The following is a 22211-nucleotide window of genomic DNA, read 5'->3' on the forward strand; positions in this document are numbered from 1 at the left end:
TGTGGTGACCCCCACCTTAAAATTATTTTCTTGATACTTCATAACTGTAATTTTGCTTCTGTTATGAATTGTAATGTAAATACCCGATATGCAGGATATCTGGTATGCAACCCCATCAGAGTGGTTTGCCCCAAAAGGGTCATGACTCACAAGTTGAGAACCTTTACTAAAAACAATGCTAACCCAGTTGACTTGATAAAATTCCAACTTTGTATTTCCACAGATGAAGAACTGCCGTCCTGCCAATGCTGAACGGCCTACCACTGCTCGGATCTCATCAGTGCAGTTCCATCCTGGTGCACAGGTGGTGATGGTCTCTGGGGTAGATAATGCTATCTCACTATTTCAGGTATGAATTTCTAAATTAAGTTTTGTAGTGGAAAGTGTTCAGTATCAGAATACAGGGTCTGTGGAAATAAAGAAAACATTTGTACTTTCTTATAGGTAGATGGCAAAACAAACCCGAAAATCCAGAGCATCTATTTGGAAAAGTTTCCAATCTTTAAGGCTTGTTTCAGTGCTAATGGAGAAGAGCTTTTAGCCACAAGTGTGCACAGCAAGGTTCTTTATGTCTATGATATGCTAGCTGGAAAGTTAGTTCCTGTACATCAAGTGAGAGGTAAGATTTCTATTGAACACAGCATCGATCATCCTTATTTTACACCTTCTTTCAGCCTGTATTTACCACTATTTATAACTACTACTTTTAATCCCAGATGTGCACACACAGGGTCTCTCTCCCTGATTGCCCTCAGATTCACAGATTCATCTGCCCTCTGCCTCCCAAATCCTGGGATTAAGGCATGTACCAACACATCCAGCATGCCATCACACTGTTGACAGTATTTTTAAAAGTAAGAGTTTGTTCAGTTAATAGTATTTTATAATTGTCTTGTGTTGAGGAAATAAACTTGAATGAAGCTAGTGAAGTGACTCTTTAAGCACTTAGAATAGGTTCATAATTTATAAGTATACATTTCTTCTAGACCACAGATGCTATTGCTTGGCTCTATTTGTCCTTGTTAATTGGTTTTTCTTTCTTTCTTTGTTATTTATATTTTTTGTGTGTTGGAGGCCAAACCTAGGCTTTTTTGCCTATAGGCTAGGATTTTATTGTTGGGCTAAACCCTAGACCCTGATACTTTATTTAAACATTTTTTAAGATTGTTTTTGTTTTATACATATGTGAGTTTTGCCTGCCTATATGCCTTGCACTTTTTACATACCTGGTTCCTGCAGAGGTCAGAAGATGTTGGATTCCCTGGAGTGATATAGATGGTTGTATTCCTCCACTAGGTGCTGGGAATTGAACTTGGATCTTCTGCAAGAACAAGTGCTCTTAACTGCTGAACAACCTCTCTAGCCCCTCCTGTTTATTTAAAGTTAAATCCACCCTTTCTTCCCTTCTTTCCTTTATGTTTATTGACATTTTCTTCTCTGCACACCACATGTATAGCCTGGTAGCTGCAGATGCTAGAATAGGGTGTCTGATTCCCTGAAACTGGAGTTACAGATGGTTATGAGCCGCCATATGGGTGCTGGGAACTGAAGCTGGGTCATCATCTCTTCACTCCATCCTGACCCCAATACTTGCTTTTAATGTTAGTAGGTGAGGTGGTAGAAGGAACATTAGCTGGGGATATAGAAGACCTGGCTTCTACTTCCTTGGATAAGTTGTTTCACTTCTCTGATAGATAGGCCATCAGATACTTTAATTCTAATGTTTATTTTAAGTGGTGATTTATACTTGATACAAAACACTTTGAGAAGTACTTATGTAAAGCATTTTAAAGAACAAACTAGGCAAAACCAAAGTTGATTGTTTTCATCAGGTGCTTTATTTACCTACCCTCTTATTTTTTTTCTCTGTATTCTCCTGCTCATGCTAGGTGAGACTTTCATGATTTCTTTGGGAAACCAAAGCCATTGTAATGATGTTGGCTGGGTTAACATACATCTTGGGCCAATGTGTTGGCATAGTATATAGGTCAGTGGCAGTCTTGCTATTGTTCTTTTTGTGTGTCTGTATTCCTGTTAATGGGTGGCAGTGACTACGCACAAACTAGAGATACTTATGTTTATGTTCAGTGTTTCGAGTCAGTTCTGTCTCCTTTCCTGACACCTTTACTTTTCCTTTCCAAGTTGGTTCTTTGTGAAGTCCCAGCAGGGAGGAGTCTTTTTAAGTTGTGGTTTGGATTTTGTAGAACCGAATCTGTTTCTGCCTCAAGTGCATTTCCTAGTCAGTGGATGCTCTTTGTTGAAAAGCCTAAACCAACTTATATTGAAACAGAAAACTTTTGAAAGTTTCTAGTACCCACAGCTCAAAACCATCTGTAAGCCCAGTTCCAGCTCCCTTTCCTGGCCTGTAAGGGCACTCCATACACATGGTGCACAAACATACATGTAGGTAAAACTCTTATACACATTAAAAATAAAAACGAAAGAAACAAAGCAGGCCCTATGAGATTGCTTAGCAGGTAAAGGTGCCCCTTGCTGCCCCAGTCTGATTGCCTGAGTTCTGTCTTTATGACTCAGGATTGAAGGAGAAAGCAAAAGGAAACAGCTGTACCATACTTGAGAAATTGATTTGCTATGCTGAGGATTTAACCCATCATTTTGATTCTGCCAGGCAGGCACTTTACCACTGAGTTATATCCCCAGCCCTTTGAAAATACTAATTCAATAAGCTCAAGAAATTTAGGATATTTCATTAAGGTGGGAAATTTCTTATTAGGATATCTAAGCTTTTGTATGTAGACTCTTGTCATAAATGCTTGTTTGGAAAATGAAAACAATTGATTCAGATTTTATTTTCCATTAACCTCTCAGGGCTTATAACATAATCAGTTAGAAGTGGTCCAAAGGAGCCTCAGCCAGCACTTTCTTGTGTGTAAAAGCTTTTTACTACATTAAAAAATTTTAAAAATCTTTTTGTTCTAATCAGTAGTTGTACTTTAGCTGCTTGAATCAATTTTTTTTTTTTTTGGTCTAGGCATTATGTTTGCATGGTATAGCTAGAAATCCAGCATATAGCTTGGTGTGGTGATCCATGCCTATAATTTCTGCACTTGAGGGTCATATCAGAGTCATTCTTGGCTACTTACTGAGATAAAGGCTATCTTGGACGTGACTCCCCCCCGCCCCCCCCCATCTACAAATGAATGATAGATAGTGGGAAGTCTGTTCTGCTCCTTCCTCCTGGTCATCTCCCCGCTTTAGTCAGCCATTTATACCATTTTTATGTGTCCTTTCTGTTAGATCACCTTATAATGAAAAACTTGGCTCTTAGCATTCTGGTAGGATCAATATGAAAGGATATGTCCTTTTTAAATGGGTTAGGAGACTCTGAATTACACCATGAGGACCTAATCAATTGTTAAAGATACTTGAAAGTAAGGAACTTGTGCTTTTAAAGTACAAAATTAAAGATTATTTTACCATTCATCATAGGTGGCAACCAGATAGTTTGGCCATTTCTAATGGCAGTGGGTTTCCTTTCCATTAACGAGCTGTGTAGCAAACTGCAGTCGTCCTTTTAGGGTATTACTGCTTACATTTACAATGAGTTGGTTTGTTAACTGTTTAGAGACCTGAACTGTTGAATGCTAACTAACTAAGATAAAGTTTGCCAACCATTTTGAAAAGAATGTTTGGGTTCTTTTTGATGTTATATGCAATCAGGTTTATTTGGGTAGACTTCTTAAAAGTCATTTAATCTATTTTTTCATCTCTTTTCTTAGGTATGAAAGAGAAAATAGTGAAGCGATTTGAAGTCTCTCCAGATGGATCGTTCCTGCTCATAAGTGGCATTGCTGGGTTTTCTCATTTGCTGTCAATGAAGGTGAAACATTAATTGCTTCTTATTCTTCCATTAGGTATTAAGGTTAGGTTTAAGGATAGTCTTGAACTCAGCATGTTCTTTTCGTTTTGTTATTTTTTTTGTTTGAGACAAGGTTTTGCTATATAGCGCTGGCTGGCCTCCAACTCCACTTATCTGTGTCTCCAGAGTAATAGGATCAAAGGCTTGCACTAGGATATATTGGGAGTTTTGGGAAGTTGGGGGAAAACTTTTGACAATGAGAAAAGTAGAGTCAGGGATGGAGTGATGGCTCAGGGTTAAGAGCATTGGCTGCTCTTCCAGAGATCCTGGGTTCCGTTTCCAGCACTCACATGTTGGTTTGCAATCATCTGTAACTCTAATTCCAGAGGATTCGTTGTCCTCTTCTGGCTTCTGTGGGCAACAGGCACAACTGTGCACAGACATCTATGCAGACAAAAGAACTATACACATAAGATTAAAATTAATAAACAAAACTTAGAGTCAAATACTTCCTGGAAGATAGATAACAGTCTTCTAACATCTAGTAAATAATTACTCTTAGACCAAAGAATTGATTGGTAGCATGAAGATTAATGGAAGAATTGCAGCATCCACATTCTCTTCTGATAGTAAGAAGATATATACTTCTTCTGGTAAGTTTGGATATATTTCTGTTTCAGATTTTATTTAAAAAAATACCAAAACCTGCTTTGTTTTTTTCTTACTGTTTTATTAAGAAAATCATATATATAGATATATTTAATACTTATTTTCTGACATTTGCCAGGCTGGTTACGAACTAATAACAGCGAAGGGTTAACAGTCTGATATGCAGTGTTAACATGTTTGCTCCAGTTGTCCTTACTCCAGTGTGGGACAATTTTCAAGGAGATAGTTAAGAGTTTCACAGAATTCTCTTTGGGAGCATAAGATTATAGGAAGAAGGGCAAACTTTGGAACATTATCTACAGAAAAGGAAAGGATGAGAGGGAGTGAGGAGCCATCTTTGAGGTTAATGAGATGATATTATAGGTACAGTAGGATGAGAAGATGCTGTAGGAACAAGAAAAAGGATTGATCAGTTTTGGAAATTAGATGGCTATTTGCATCTTGGAAATATTTGTGGTCTCTGTAATATCTTTTATCTTGCCTTAATATGTGCTCATTGGTTTCCTTAATATCCATAATTTGTAAATGACTTGAAACAAACTGCATATAACTTCTTAGTTAAATTATAAACTTTTTGTGGTGTGGATCGGCTCATTTACTCTCCACCATCGTCATTAAAAGTTGGCTTATCTACATTGTCTGGCCTTATATACTAGGTACCCTTATGCTTGTTGGTATTTTTTTCCTTTTCATGTATTTGCTCCAGTAATTTATTTTAGTGAAATATAGCACCTTTTACTTAAAGTTCAACTCAAATATGTGATTTTTTTTTTCTTTTTACTTTAAACCTAAGGGTACACTTTTGTTTTTGAATGACTGCACTTTTGTATATATTTGAAATGCTTTTAGTTTTCTGTAAAGAGTGTTCCTTGTGCTATTAATGAGTGGCTAAAAGTGCTAAGTCTGCTTGCTTTTTAAAGGAAGATTAGCTGAATCTTTCTTTTACTTTCAGAGAATGGAGAAGTTTATGTGTGGGATGTGAATTCGAGGAAATGCATTAACAGATTCCTTGATGAAGGCAGTTTATATGGATTAAGCATTGCTGCGTCAAAGAATGGGCAGTATGTGGCTTGTGGGTGAGTGAGAAAATGTTTAGCAGTTAAATACTCTAGATGGTACATGGCTTTACTGACATCTTAGAAATATGAAATCAGTAAACCCACCTGAGCGTTTTGATTTGTAAAGTTGTTTTGATGCATCATTAGTTATTAATAATGGTAGTTTGTCTGCTTTTTAGCAAAGAAGAAACTAGACTACCTTAAATCATTGTATATTTTCCTAAGTTTAGAATACTCATTAGACCATGGTCAGATTTCTATCTTAGTGTATTTAGCTTCTTGCCATTGATGAGGAGATAACAATAATTCAACTTTAGACTTAAATCTCTTAAGTCCTGTAGCTAGGTGTATAGTCAAAAGGATATTACTTGGAAATATCATTTGTTAGTATGGTAGGTGCCTTAGCCACCATTCTTTTGCTGTGAAGAGACCGTGACTATAGCAACTCATAAAAAGAAAGCATAAAATTGGGGCTTGCTTATAGTTTCAGAAATTTAGTCCATTATCATGGTGGCATGCAGGCAAACATGGTGCTGGAGTAATAGCTGAGAGTTCTACATCTGGATCCACAGGCAGCAGCAGGAAGGTAGACACATTGGACCAGGCTTGGGCTTTTGAACTCAAAAGGGCCACCCCCAGTGACCCACTTCCTCCAAGAAGGCCACAAGTACAAGGCAACACTTTCTAATCCTTTTCAAGTAGTGTACTTAGTCCTTGATGACTAAGCATTCAAATATATGAACCTGTGCGTGTGTGGGGGGGGTCTTACTTAGACTGTCGCAGTAGGCACTTAATATTTCACAAAACATGTTACTGGGCTATTAGTAGAAAAATGGCTTATATTTGGGAAACGATGATGCTTATCTCCTTATCTGATCTTAAATATGTGGGTGGAAGGAGGAGGAATTGCACAGTTAGTGGTTGTTCTAATCTAAGATCTTATTTACATCTGTAATTCTGTTAGTTCAAGAAGTTGTCTGTTTGACCTTAGACCAAGTACAATTAAGCTGTAAGGAAATTACAGTTAGGTATTCCTTGAAGTAGGTAGTTAAGGGGCCTAGCTGTTCGGAAATGTGTTATACTTCAGCATTAACATTGGAAACTGCTTATAAATGCCCCCAGCAAGTTTGGGGCTGGAAAGACAGTAGAACTGAGCTGGAGACACTGGAGCAACTGTGTTCTTTAGGTGGTAGGGTACTGACAGGCAGTTCTTAGTCTGATTGCCTCATGAAGGCTGCCTTTCCTTTGTTGCCTGACAGCACTTGCCATACCTGTAGAGAGATGCATTTCAGCACAAGATAAGCTTTACCAAAGTAATACACATTTAGAAACAGCGCCTGATTAGCAGATCATTAAGACAGTGTCTGATACAAGTAATTGTAAGTAGAACAGCTCTTCCTCTGTGTCAGGCAAGGTTAAGTGTACAAAAATGACCTTGTTTCAAATTGGTGAAGTCAGAGCAGTTAGGATTTTTGTGGTCCTTGTCTCTCTCTATTTCACTTTTTATTAGTCCCCTTTGAAGGGTCTGAGGAAAAAAAAAACTAATACTAGAAATTTAAACTCATTTTTATTGCTGTTCTCATATTGTTGACCAGAGATCATTTCTATATTATAGTTAAATCTGTTAAGAAAAAATTTAACCCTTGTTAGAATTCCTGATATCACCTGATAGGTAGTGTTGTAGACTCAGGGTAGAGCATGGAGAAGCTAGAATCGTGACTGCCTGTTACCTTCTCTGGTCTCTGCTGCAGCATTTGATTCCTTTGATCTCAGAACTCCTATTAGTATCTGTCAATTCAATTTAGTTCTTGTTTTCATAAAGAGCCTGCTTTCTGTTTACAACTTTGCTGTGATAGAATAGCTAAGGATACTATAAAGATAGACCTTTTACTTTCCATTGTCATCTGAATAACTTTGGAAACCGGCGTGATATGGCATATACCTGTAATCTCAGCATTTGTGAGGTGGAAACAAAGCAGATCTAAAGGATTTTTGTTGTTGTTTTGGTTTTTCGAGATAGGATTTCTCTGTGTAACCCTGGCTGTCCTGGAACTCACTCTGTAGACCAGGTTGCCTTGAACTCACAGAGATCTACCTACCTCTGCCTTCCAAGTGCTGGGATTAAAGGGTGATTTGAGATAAATTCTCAGGTATCCCAGGTTACTCTTATACTTGCTAGTTGAGGTTGACCTTCTATTCTTGATCCTCTTGCCTCCACCACCTGAGTGTTGGTATTGCAAGTGTACATCACCAAGTTTCATTTGTTTCCACTCTCTACTCAGTTTTCTATCAGGTGATTTGTTGACCTTAGTCATGATTAGCTTATAATGAATACAAAGGTTGTTTGGAGGGGGTAGTGGGTATCTATAGGAGTAAGATAAGTGAGATAGTAGAGATAAATTGGAATCAGCCTTGGGGACAGCAGAGAAAGGTGACTGAAAGAACTGGGAATGAGAGGACTTGGTAGAGTTAAATCTTTGGTATTTGTGTTTATTTGTTTGAGGGTCTGTTTGATGTATGTAGCTAGGGTGGGTCTGGTTGTATCTTAGCTTTTTTAAAGAGACAGGTTCTTACTTTCTGATGCAGGCTGGCTTCAAGCTTGAGAGCCTCCTGTCTCTTGTTCTTGAGATTTGGGATAGATGTATGCTCCCACAGTTGACTTTTTGGGCACTGTTTGCTCAGGCTGGTCTCAGGCTCATGTTATCTTCCTATCCTAGGTAGCTGAGACTGCAGCCATGCACTATTATATTTGTGATTGGTTTCTCTGGCTCTCCCTCTTCCTGAAACAGCTTCTATATAATCACTCAGAGGCTTAATATTAATTATAGAACGTTTGGCCTATAGTTTAGGCTTATTAACTAGCTCCTACATTCAAATTTAACCCATTTATATTAGTTTGAGTATTGCCATGTGGCTGTGGCTTTTACCAGAATGTTGGCATCTTGTTTCTTGGGCAGTTCTCTTGAGTCTACCCTTTTCCCTGTATTCAGTTTGGCTTTCCCGCCTAGCTGTGTTCTGCCTTGCTATAGGCAAAAGCAGCTTTTTATTATCAACCAGTGAGAGTAACATATATTCACAGCGTACAGAAGGGTTATCCTATAGCATTTCCTGGTCAAGTCCTGACTGGGATTTTTTTTTTTTTTTTTTTTTTTGTGCCTTGTTTATCTCATGCTGCAGCAGCCTTGAAGATGTTCTAGAAATAGAACCCAGGAAACTGCAACAGAGGCGCTTTGAAACGTTGGATCATTATGCCCTTTTTAAAATTCTTGTCACACACTTTTAGCATCTGATTTATCTTGATACTGGTTCTATGGTGGGAGCCATGTGAGTTCTTTGGGGAACAAGACCCGAGAATAGCATGAATGACTCTCCTTGTGGCAAGGCCCTGGAGACTCTGACCCACTTGGCAAAAACTTGTGGACAGTTTGTTGCATCATTCTGGGTATGATCTTGATTTCACACTGCTGGCCTGACTGGGTCACAGTAGGTTATGAAGTTTAATATTGCATATTTGCATAACTTTTTGGAAAGAATGATTTTAACCACTAGAGTCTTTGCGAAATATTTGTAAATATATACGAGAAGTTAATAGGAACAGTCTAGGAACAGGGAATGAAGCAGAATCATAGAAATCCACATTTCCCTCATTTCTAATAACTGTACCAATACCATAAGAAGTTAAGCTAGATGAACGTAAGGACAAGGGATGAACAGTGCCAACTACTAAGAGTAAGTTTCCAAGTTATGTTGACTAAAGGATAAATGGAAAAACTTGGTATATCCCCAGAGGAGATAGAGTAGTGCAGAATGTAGAATTGGTTGATCCAGTTTGGTGAGTTGATTGTGAGAACCCAGACCCTACCAGATGTAAATATAAACCACAAGAGACAAAACTGTCTGACCTTCATAATGCTGTAACCACATATGCTGCCGACTGGGCACACTGTTCTACCTGTAGGAGCGCCTGGTTAGGAAACTTCCTTTGTTGCTTACAAGACTGCTTATGCTTCTAAAAGTAGAGATACAGATAAAAAAGGTAATGGCTACCGATGGGAAAGTTGGGGGACAGAAAGGGGAAGAAGTAAGGAACAATCTTGTAAATATTGTAATCATTTTTTGTAGCGGCATAAATGAATGCAGACAGATTGTAAAAATATATATAGTTTTAATGTAGAAATAGACTTACAGAACCACCTTTCCCGCAGAGACCAGGAAAGCAGAAGAGACAGCTCGGAGCACTCTCGCCAAATTTATAGGCAGACATTAGCCCGAGGCGAGCACGCCCCCTAAGGGGCGGGACTTATCCCTACATCTCCCCTTTTTGTCTAAATAAGACAGAACTAAACCAAATACAACTACATACAATAACAACAAATAATAAATATAACAAACAATATTGAGAACAAAAGCTTTGCTAAACATTCTATCTCAAGGAGTCCAAATAATGTAAAGAGTAATTACAATTATATAATCTTCAACTCAGTCAAAGATCTGAGAAGGGAATAAACACTACTCAACAAACGAGATATATCCAAAATGTGCAACAATTGACAGAGACAACTGACTACCTGGGCAATCACCCAAAGTCTCGTTTGCAATGTTGAGTCAACCAATTTTGGCTAAGGCCTAACATAACTGACATACCATTATTAAAGGCAAGGAACTTTTCAAAACTATCTTACCCTGTCTTGGCAGGATATGACAGTCCTGTTTTATCCATTGATGCACGCTCTGTATCTGTGTCAGTGGTTGCGGTATGGGCATTTCTTTGTCCAAAGGCCAGTTCTGCCAAATAGAAAGGCTCCAGATGGAGTGTCTTTGGTGCTCAACATTTTCTCGGGAATAGAGCGGTGTTGCCAGGAGCAATTGTGTCTCACTATCACGAAACTCTGAGTTAGATTAAAGGCCATTTTCTACAGCTCTTTGAAGAGGTCGAAGATTATCTATCTATACTGAGTATAATCTCTATATATCTAAAGAACCTGATTAGTCTAATTATAAATGACAAACTTAGATGACTATTTATCTCTATAATTCTCAATATCTATCTAACTTAAAGACTAAGACAATAAACAACTGTGTAACAAATGAGGATAATGACCTCCAAATATAAACACTGTACAAATATACATTGCAATATGGTAAATATATATCAGTACACAAACATTATATAAGTATCTTAATCAGAGGTAGAAATGTATACTGCAATATGGTAAATATATACAATATATATTTATCAATACAATATATGTCAATACATAAAAAATGTTTTAAACAGAGATAGAAACATGCATGTATACAATAGTCAATATAATTTAACTTTGTATCAATATACAAGAATCTATACCAATATATTTGTCTAAAAGCAGTAACTCACAATTATAAATCTATTATCCTATCATTCCCTCTTTTTTTTTTTTTTTTCAAAATGATCCCTGAGCTTATAAAATTCCTCCCCCAACCTCCCAACCCCTAAATGATGTCCCTAAACCCAGGGGTAAATTTTACTGGGAGAGGGGACGTCGTCCTCTAGAATTACTTCCAGCTGTCATGAGGGCGACGTTCTTTCTGGGGGATCCTGTGAAAGTAAAATGATGGTTAAATTTCAAGATCAATGTCTTTTAAAATTGCAAATAGTCTCTGAGTATTTTGTGGAGGTCTGGCCAGAATGTTGTACAAGATGTACACCATTTCAGCTAACCAAGTTGGGATCATCTTGTGCAGCTGGTATCCAAAACAGGTCTTGTAGTAGCGCTATCAGTATCATGACGTCATATCAACCAGGTAGAGTTGTTGTTGTGGGGCCCCATCTTCTTCCTGGAAACTTCAAATGTCACTTCAGGAAAAACTCATTGTTCATTGTGAAAAACTTAAACATTAATCATATAGACATACATAGACATACATATATATAATGTAGCGGCGTAAACGAGTGCAGACAGATTGTAAAAATATATATAGTTTTAATGTAGAAATAGACTTACAGAACCACCTTTCCCGCGGAGACCAGGAAAGCAGAAGAGACAGCTCGGAGCACTCTCGCCAAATTTATAGGCAGACATTAGCCCGAGGCGAACACGCCCCCTAAGGGGCGGGACTTATCCCTACAATTTTTAGAAATTTAGGAAGTAAAAACTGTGCAAACCATTGAAACTGTTAAAAACAGCCCAGGGTATTCAGGGGCAACTTGTTTCAACAAACGGTGGTCATGGTGTCTTCTTGGCACCAACTTCACACATTCGTCTTAGGTCATTGAACCCATCTGGAGAAAGACTTCCAGCAGTACTGGTTGATATTTTTTGTATCCATGTTATAATAAATACTTGGTTTTGGCATGACATTACCTATTGTATCCTGGACATTTTAACGTTTTGTCTGTAACACATGCCTTTATTTTAGTTTTGTTTCTTTGTTTAATTTTCTTGAGACAGAATCTCATGTATCCCAGTCTGGCTTTAGACTTCTATTGCCAACTGAGATGACTAACTGCAGTCTGGTTCCCTCTGCTTCTACCTCCCAAGTGCTGGAATGATAGGCATGGAACACCACACCTACTTCAGTTTTGTGATTGCTTGTTGTTAGTGCCAGAAGCCACTAGGACCAGTTTAAGTTATCGGTGGATTATTTGTACCATGTTTAATTTGTTTTGCCTTTTGGGCATGGAGGAGAAGAAAGATGGAGTCTTATAATAGCTCTGGTGTCTTAGTCAGGGTTCTTTTGCTGTGAAGAGATACCATGATCACAGCAGCTCTTAGAAAGGAAAACATTTCTTTGGGGTTAGCTTACAGTTTCATTGGCTTAGTCCATTATTATCATGGTGGGACATAGCAGAGAGCAGGTAGGTATGGTACTGGAGAAGGAGTTGAGAGTTCTACATCTTGACTGCAGGTAGCAGAAGCAACTGTAAGTCAGACTGAGCTTAGCAAAGGAGACCTCAAAGCCCACTCCCACAGTGAAACACTTCTTCCAACAAGGTCACACCTACTCCAATAAGGCTACAGCTCCTAATAGTGCCGCTTGCTGTGGGCCAAGCCTTCAAACATATGAATCTGTGGGGGCCATTCCTATTCAGACCACCACACTTTGGCTAGCTTTGACTCCTGTGTCAGCTTCTTGAGTGTTGAGATTATAAATGTGTACCCCCACTTCCATCTTTATGCGTCTTATTCTCAATGCACATAGCCTTAGAACATCTGATCATTGAGACAGCATTTGTTTTATTTTGTTTTGTGTTTCAACAGTTGCTCACATTGTGTTTTACGCTGGCTTAAATTTACTAAGTAGCAGCCGGATGGTGGTGGCACATGCCTTTAATCCCAGCAGTTAGGAGGCAGAGGCAGGTGGATATTTCTGAGTTTGAGTCTGGTCTACAAATGCAAGTTCTAGTACAGCCAGAGTTGTTACACAGAGAAACCCTGTCTTGAAGCCGCCCCCCCCCCAAAAAAAAATAAGTTAGCACAGAGTGGCCTTGAATTAATGATAGCTTCTCTATCTGAGCCTTTTGATTGCTAGAATCATAGGCATGAACTGCCATGCTGATTTAAAGTACTCATCGATCAATAATTCTGTTAGTGATAGACTAATGGTAGGCCCTTAAAATTTGCCTTTTAAGAGAAGTGTAATTCTTTGTTGGTAAACATTAATGTAAACTCTGAGTAGATAACCTTAAACTTTGGCTATGAGCTAATGAATATTCCCAGGAAAGCCAAATTAAGGTGACTGGTTTTACTAAAACCTTTGTTCTCTAGTTTTGTAGTTCCCACAAATACATTCAAAGAATAAAGAAAGAAGAGCTAGAAATGGCAGAAGGGAATGGTGGTGTTTATTGTAAAAAGAAAAGCAGCAGCTATCAGTGGGCAATGTCAGTTTTCTTTCGTATATTAGAATGTTAGGCAATGTCCAGACCTGCTGGCGCTGGCTTTCAATCCCAGATAGAAACTCAGGTCACTGAAACTGGAGAGAGTCCAGACTTCAATGCTAGCCTGGCAACATAGTAAGACACTATCCTAGGGGGCTAAAATCAAAAGGGGTGGAGAAACACTTGGTTAGCATGTATGTGAGGCCTTAGATTCAGTCCCCAGTACTACAAAACAGCAAAAACAGTTAGGCAGTAAGAACGGTGGGAGAGTGGTTGTCTTAGTTTCTTAGTTTGCCTTGCATCTCAAGCACTCAGGTAGTAGAGTGCTTGGAGTAGACTTTTGATTTATCATCAGAAAGTAAAATGGAGATTCTGTGTTTTCTTCACATTTGTAGCTAGACCTACAATTGAAAAGCGGCCCGAGTTAAGAGCTCAGCCAGACTGAAGCTGCACTGATAGAATACCTTTTGTCTTTCCTTGAACTCTCCAGTCTTTGGGTTTCTTGCAGTTTGTTTCCACAGATACCAGTTTTTGTTCATCTAGGTTGAGAAGACTTTGTTTTAAATCTGTTTTATTTCTTTTTCTTTTTGCAGTTCTAAAAGTGGAGTGGTAAACATATACAGTCAAGATTCTTGCCTCCAACAAACAAACCCGAAGCCAATAAAAGCTATAATGAACCTGGTCACTGGTGTCACTTCCTTGACCTTCAATCCCACTACAGAAATCTTGGCAGTGGCTTCAAGAAAAATGAAAGAAGCTATCAGATTGGTAATAACTCCTTTTACCCCCTCTCATTTATCTTGATAATTTAAAATTTCATGTTGAAACAGTGAATGAGGACAGGAGAGTGGTATTGGAATATATATATATATATTTTTTAAGTCACAGTCCATCAATGAAGGAATATTTTAAAGAGTGATTTCTGGGCTGGAGGTGGGGCTTAGTTGGTAGAGTACTTGCCCAGAATACGTGAGGCCCTGAGTTCAATCCCCAGCACCAAAACAAATCTGGGATGGTGACACATGCCCACAATCAAGGTTATACTTGGCTACATCGTGAGTTGAAAACTAGTATTCATGAAAATCTTGTCTTAAAAAGCCAAAAACAACAGCAACAAAAATGCTAAAAAGTTAAGTCATTTCAGTTCTGTTATGTAGAAATTATTAGTTGGGCGCTTTTGGAGTTGGTTGTTTCATTATTGCAGAGTAGCCTACCAGATTTTGCATAGATATGTTTTATTAGAAATTCTGAGCTGTCCATCGTTAGCATTTCTTAAGATATGGTCCTCATTTTCAGAGATTTTTGTCTAGCACATAGATTAAGGAGCATATTTAAGGAAAACACTTCATTTATCTATAGTTCCTTTTATTATTTTCTAAAAGCCTGTACCTATAGTGGAGTAGAGGCAGTTCTTAGATTTTGAAAGTAAGTTGAGTTGACATAAGGTGCTACAGTTCAGATAGCTAGACAGGGATTATGAATACCTGTGTCAAGAATGCCTTAGGCCGCCCTCAGGTTTGATGATTTAATGGAAAGACACAGTATCTAGTACCTGTCTTTAAAGCATGGAGCAGCCTGGGAGTCCCTTCCCGATATAGAGTTGCACAGGATACATGTAATATCTCCACACCAAGTATTTCCTACCTATAAGACTCATTAGAGACTCAGTACCCAGAGGTTTGGTTGATGGTTCATGTGGACATCCTCTGCCTAGCATTTGCTAAATTCTTGGTGCCCAGAGTAAAGCCAGATATTAGGCATAAATGATTCTGCTTTGCTCTGGCAAAAGAAGTTCTTCACCCAAACTGTTTCTAGAGATATAGTGGGAGGGAGGAATCTAGGAGAGTGGCTGCCTCTTTGTCAGGGTGGAAAAGGGCAGCTGCCAACTGAATAAGCACAGGGCTTATATAGTACTTCTTAGGTGTGGAGTTCTTCCAGGGAGAAGATTTTCAGGGTGGGAATTGGTCAGATTTCAATCCCTGAGTTTGAACAAGCTGGGTTTTGTGCTTGGGAATTGCTTGGTTTCGTGCTCAGGGATTAGGTGGTTTCATGCTCAGTTGGTCATTCCAGACTCTTAAGTGTGAGATGGGAAGTGGGCGCAGGAGAATCTGTGGGTAAGAGACTGTCTGCAAGAAGGTACAAGGCAGTGACTGACCTCCATGCACACTGCTCACACTCACACACATCTTGTTATGGACTACTTGGCTGTATTTATGGAACAGTGCTTCCAAGTATGGCACAGTCAGAGTGTGTTTTATATTAGAATAGAATGAAATGAAAAATTTAAGAAAGGTAGTTCCTAGTTTTTATAATTTAAGGATTTTTATAATCTCTTGCAGATTCATCTTCCTTCCTGTACAGTATTTTCTAACTTTCCGGTTTTTAAAAAGAGTGCTGTTTCTCGTGTTCAAACCATGGATTTTTCTCCCAGAGGTGGATACTTTGCCTTGGGGAATGAGCGAGGCAAGGCCCTGTTGTATAGGTAGGTATTATCTGTGTTTAGAAGTCAGGTACATAATAAACTGCTTTTGAAAAATGAAGCTATAAATAAGGGTGTGAGCCACAAAGATAGCAAAAGTTATATTATCTATCCAGGTTTCTTTTTTTACCCAACTTGTCTTTAAAATAGTCACAAGCAAAATTTATTTGCATCATTGCTAAAAGGTACAGGTTGGCAGGTGGATCTTCTGGGAGAGTGCTCTGACATGACAGTCCTTTTCCTTGTGTTGGTTGTGTGCTGCACAGAACCCAGTGTTAGTGTGTGCATGCTCCAGGGAATGCTGCACGCTGAAGGAAAATAGGAATGAAAATTGGTTTTTAAGATAGTAATGAAACGAGTATATAGTAGACTGTGAGTTAACTGCTACTGCTTTCTAAGGAAAATGAGATATATATATATATATATATATATATACACACACACACACACACACACACACACACACACATATACATAACTTGGGTAATTTTGTCAGTCTCATTTCAGATTAGGATCAAGTACAGACTTTACTAAAAAGAGTAGCTCTTTGAGAGCTATTTGGGTTTTTTTTTTTTTTAAGAACTGAACAGTTCTTTAAGCCCCAGAAGCCATCTTGTTTTTCACATTGTGCTCTAGAATGAAACTGTCCTGGTTGTGCTAGTTACTTGGATTGACAACATTTTCATTTAGTGTGACTGATGAGGTATCTTGTCAGTCCTCTGGAGCCATCGTAGCAGTTATGTATGTAGGGATCTAAGCACATCTGCATGTTGAGTATGACTGGAATTCTCCCCCATCCCAGTCACCTGAGTGCTGCCCCATGATCAGATTGAACTTTTCTGTGGTAATTAAAAAGTTCTTTTCTTTTTCAGGTTGCACCATTACTCAGATTTCTAAAGATTTTTTTTTGAAGTAAGAAAATTCTCTTTTAAAATAAATACCATGGGTTTTAGGGTTGTACCACTGATGTCATTTGGTAGAGGTACCATACTAACTTAGCTCTGTTTCTTTGCTCCTAGGTCAGCTCTATGTCCTCAGTTTAGGGGAGTCGGGTGCAAATAGATCAGGAGCTGGTCAAATGACCTGAACCTTCATTGGAATTTACTAATCCCAATCACAGTGGTCTGCCTCCTCTTCTGAGGTTATGTTTCTAATAGTGCATTCAGTAATTGCCATCAGAACTATAGTTACTAGCATTTAACCTACAAAACAGAATAAGCCTATCAGAGAAGAATGAACAGAGTTACAGTTTGTGTGAGCTTTAAAATTCTTTGACATGGGCTATTATTAAGTGGTTTGGCCTATTGCATAAAGAGATTTTTGCTGGCCAGTATTTAAAAAAGTATGTTTGGGGTGGTCCTGACACTGAGATTTGCGATTTGTCTTTTGCCATAATTGACTGTGTGGCTTTCTTAGAATTATGTGTACTGAAGAAGCTACAGATAAGATTTAATTAGAAAAGAAGATAGAATCTTGAGCAGTTTAACCAGAAAAAGAATGCATTGTAACTATCTTGCCACTCAAAACTGTAACAATAGTACACATTGCTTTTGATGAGCAGTTATAAATCATCTGTGTAATTTTTTCTATTTTCCAGATCCAGTTGAACCCATCTCAGTATATCTTCCCAGAAATTTCCCAGTGTATGAGATAATATATGGATAATAACTTGTGGAATTCATGCTTAAAATTAGCAGCAATACCTTAATAAATAAATGTATGATAACTTTTGTTTGAAAATAAGCGTGTATGATTCTTTCCAGTCTCTGTGCGTACACACACATACAACTTAGATGCATTTCCTTTAAAACTGAATGAAGATAGATGCTAAAATATGATCCCACGCTAGCTCAGACTTGAGTATAATAAAGGATTATTTATTTAGGGGCAGACTCACAGATCACAGTCCTCTGCACGAATGAGAAACAGAAACTGAATCCAGCAGCTGGGAAAGAGAACAAGTGCGTGCTTTATAGTATAAGTGGCTACGCCCAAGTGGACTGGTATCTTAATGGCTACTGGCTGAAGGAGTTCTGTAGTAATACGAGCGGCGGGGCTGCGTCCCCAGCACCCTGGCCGCCTGGCTAGCTTATGCCCCGAAATAACAACACACAAATTGTATTCATTTAAACACTGCTTGGCCCTTTAGCTCTAGCCCTTACTGGCTCATTCTGATATCCGGATCAACCCATCTCTAATAATCTGAGAGCACCAGTCTTACCTGGAAGATTCTAGCCTACGTCCATCCTGGGTCGGAGCTTCATCACGTGTGTCTGCCCAGGAGTGGGGCATGGCGTCTCTGCTCCAGAGAGCAGCTGTTGAGTCTGAGCTTACTTCCTCTTCCAGCATTCTGTTCTGTTTACTCCACCCACCTATGTTTTAACCTATGAGGGCCAGCCAAGCAGTTTATTTTTTTAACCAATGACCTTCCTCCATCAGAGTTCCTACAGCAACTAAATGTGAGAAATTGGGAACATCTGTCTATAATAAAAAATGATATAGGCAGATAGATTTATATCCCCTCTCCAGTGCACAGATCTGTCCTGGTTTCAAAAAAAGGGCTTTTAAAACTACCTCTTCACCCATTTTTTGTTTGTTTTGAGACAAGGTCTCTCTGTGCCATGCTGACTGTCCTGTAACTTTCTATGTGGGCCAAGCTGGCCTTGAACTCACAGATATCCTCTTGGCCACCTGAAAGCTGAGATTAAAGGTATATGCCCCCACACCTGGCTCCAGCACCAAATCTTTACTCAAATTTTATGCAACCCTGTGTACATAGATATAAAAAGTCACTATACGGATATTTGTTGATAGTAAATCATAAATTTATTTTAAAACAATCATTTGATATACATACAGTTTTACCACTTACTAAGGATAAAAACAAGTTTGTATACTAAGATGAATATGTGTGATTATTTTTACATAAAGAATTATTTCTTGAACTGGGTGCATAACTTTAATCCCAGAACTCGGGGATGGGTAGTGGGTGACTGGGGATGCAGAGACACTCAGATCTCTGAATTTGAGGCCAATCTAATCTACAAAGAGAGTTCCAGAACAGCCAGGCTGTTAAACAAAGAAACCCAGTCTCAACTCCCTCCCCCAAATAATTACTCTTTGCTGAGTATTTGATACTGCAGTACACAGTGCATTTCAGTGTTCTTCAGGATTGATAATTCTGATTTTGTAATTACTGCTGAGAATATTGTTCTATATAAATACATTATAGAAAATCTTAGAAGTATATGTAGGACTCTTGGGAGTTACTGGAAATTCTGTCCTAATCCCAAGCCAAACCATCTATTATTAAAACAAATTTTTTTACTAGAAATTTGCACACATTTTGATCAAGTTTACCTCTCTTCAACTCATCCAGATTTATCCCTCTTACCTAACTTAGTGTCTTTTTTCTCTTTAAAAACAAAACCCATCAAGTCCAGTTGTGCTGCCTGTGTAGTCTTGGATGTGTCTCTTCACTGTAGTGTATGTGACTTACCAGGGGCTACACTTTTAATAACATGAACTCTTCCTCTCCCAGTAGCTTTCAATTGCAAATAGCACCTCTAGGAGTGGAGTTATTGCCCACCTCTTCTCCATGTTGGGATTTGGTCTGGTTGCATGCTGTCATAACTACTGTGAGTTTGTAACTCATGCTGCCCTGCTGCTTCCAGAAAACATGGTTTCTTTGTAGTTTTCACTGCCTCTACACTTTCTGCCCTCATTTCAAGAATAGTCCTCAAGCCTTGGAAGGAAGGTGTTGGAATGCGGTCAAAGGAATGATGCAAACAGTGCCTTGGGGAACTGTGAGAGAGTTTTTGGGGAGGACTGTTGGTTTTCTGCCTGGCTGGCTTAGACCCGAAGTAATCACACAGAAAATTAAATCACTGCTTGGCCCATTAGCTCTAGCTTCTTATTGGCTAACTGTTACATTAATTTAACCCATTTTTATTCTGTATATCGGTACGTGGCTGTGGCTTACTGGGTAAAGTTTTTAGCGTCTATCTCCAGGGGCTCCATGGCCTCTCTCTGACTCCGCCCTTCTTCCTCTCATGTTACAGGCCAAGCCAGTTCTTTATTCATTAACCAATAAAAGCAACACATAGACAAAACGACCTCCCACACCAAGAGAGGATTCAGGAAAATAGCAGAGGGCCTTTTAACCTCAAGTGCATTTTGTTTCCTGGATAGTTTTGTATGTGATTTCATGCCTTTTGTGACAAATACTTGCATTCATTTTCTAAGATGCTTATTCTTGTTGGATGTCAACATAGCTATAGAACCCAGTCTGGTCAGTGTACCCTGAATCTGGATACGGTTTGCCTTTTATACTATGTCGGATATAATCTGTAGTACAAACCCGACAATTGTGTTTAAATTTGTCCTGAGAAAGTTCTGGGAAAGTAATTTTATACACTAATGTATAAAAGTGCACTGAAACTGAAGTAAAGTTGTCTACAGCATTACCTAGTCCACCCCATTCTTTCAGGTCCTCAAATCCCAGGCCTCAGACAGATCTTGGGTTGACAAAAGATGACAGTGAAGGGGTATAGTAAATACGTTCTGTTGAGAGAGCATTCTGCATTCTCTTGTTCTCTGTACCTTGACTACTTGTGTTCTCTGTTAACCACAAATAGAAGCTTGTCTGATGTGGGTTGAGGCATTAATCTGGGTGTGATGGTGAAGCATTAGGAGTCAGGTTAATACAAAGTTCGTTTAGAATGCAATGCATTTAGACTATAATACACATTGGAGAAGAGCGTCTTGATGAATGAAGGTCAAACCGGATAGTTACACACAGAAAAACACATGATCTTGTCTCTCACCCTGCACAAAATGCAACTGCAGATGTATCAAGAACTTCAATGTAAGACCCAATGCTCTAGAGAATATGTTAGAATTCATTGGCACAAGAAAGGATTTTTCTGAACAGGACCCTCGACAGCATAGACATTAAGACCAACAAGCATACAAAGCTAAAGGACTTAAGATCTGATACTTTAGGGAATCCATTTGGACTCATTGGCCAAGGAAAGGACTTTTTAATGGGACCCCAACAATGCAGGCATTATGACCAATAAAAATACGTGGACCTCTTGATACTAAAGCTTGAGTACAACAAGGGGCAGCCTACAGAATGGGAAAAAATATTCTAGTTGAACATTTGACAGGGTTAGTATCTAGACTACAAAGAAATGTCAAAAAAAAAAAACCCTATTTAAAATAGGATATGGAGCTAGGTGAGTTTTCAAAAGACAACATCCAAATGGCTGAAAATATTTTTAAAATGTTCAACATCCCTGGCCATAAGGAAAATGCATTGTCTAATGGTTTATTAAATGAGTCAGCAATTCAGTTTTAAAAATACTCATTGGAAGCAATACAGTCCAAAGATAAAGCAATTTGATTCTTACTGAAAAATAACAGGAAAATATTGGCTCTCTGTTTTTCCTAATTAAGTCATTGCATTTCTATAAGAGCAGAAAAATTTGTATATACAATTAAAAAAACACCAGTTGACTGAGCCAATACATGGGACAGCATGGTAGCACACTTGACCAAGTGCATGCGTGTTTAAGTGTTTAAGACTAAAACTTCAAGGAAGTTATGTAATGCAGTAGATATGAGCACCTCCAATTACTGTTATTTTTGGTCACTGTATATTCAGAAAGTTTTTACTCTTGCCAAATATTTTGCAACTGATGGAGTTAGCAGTTACACGATTCCGTATGGGGTTGACATCTGGTTGACATGTGTTTTAGGGTTTCTACTAAAAGTTAGGGAGTAAGCTCAGGTGGCTTCATGGAGTTCACTTTAAATGTTCTATCTAGAAACTAGTACTAGGGGCCTTAAGCAGGCTAAGTAAGCATGGTTCACTGAACTGCAGTTTCAGCTTCTCTTTCTAGAATCTTCTCTGGCTTCCAGCATCTTTCTCAAACTACATGTTCTGGGAAGACGAGTTGTTATCTGGTTGTGATGAGCTTTCTCCCCATTCTCCTTTTTCAAAGAACTTCATAGTAAGCTAAAACTTCGAATTCTTGAAGCCTATGGCTTGTGTTATTTTTCCTTTAGCCGCCAGGGCGCAGCAGTGGATTGTGTGCGTCTTGAAAGGAAAGGCATTTTTGTAGCCTTTCGCTGTCACTTTGTTGGGTTAAATTACGACTTGTTTTAGAAATGAACACCAAGCTGTGTATGTGCTTATTTTGTGCGTGTGGTTTTCAGGTACCAGGAGTTTCAAGATGTACAGGAATTTATTTTTATAGACTAACGATGGAAGTAGATTTTAACTGTACTTCATTAAAACCTCTGGATCGATTTTGTACTCTA

The 22211-nt window shown here is 38.6% G+C and overlaps 1 protein-coding gene across 1 annotated transcript in view; it reads left to right on the top strand.

Annotated features, from left to right (window-relative positions):
• Positions 1-17624, top strand: part of Utp18 (UTP18 small subunit processome component) — a 28469-nt gene extending 10845 nt beyond the window's left edge. Inside the window, exons 6-14 of the mRNA XM_041664251.1 lie at positions 224-349; positions 445-619; positions 3741-3841; positions 4383-4473; positions 5442-5565; positions 13999-14173; positions 15745-15887; positions 16757-16796; positions 17482-17624. Coding sequence (XP_041520185.1) covers positions 224-349; positions 445-619; positions 3741-3841; positions 4383-4473; positions 5442-5565; positions 13999-14173; positions 15745-15887; positions 16757-16781 — 960 coding nt within the window. The 3' untranslated portion in view covers positions 16782-16796; positions 17482-17624. The remainder of the gene's footprint in view (positions 1-223; positions 350-444; positions 620-3740; positions 3842-4382; positions 4474-5441; positions 5566-13998; positions 14174-15744; positions 15888-16756; positions 16797-17481) is intronic.
• The last annotated feature ends 4587 nt before the right edge of the window (positions 17625-22211 follow it).

Source organism: Microtus oregoni, unplaced genomic scaffold (assembly GCF_018167655.1).
Source record: "Microtus oregoni isolate MIOR12 unplaced genomic scaffold, Mior012 000015F_ref0000493, whole genome shotgun sequence".
NCBI lineage: Eukaryota > Metazoa > Chordata > Mammalia > Rodentia > Cricetidae > Microtus > Microtus oregoni.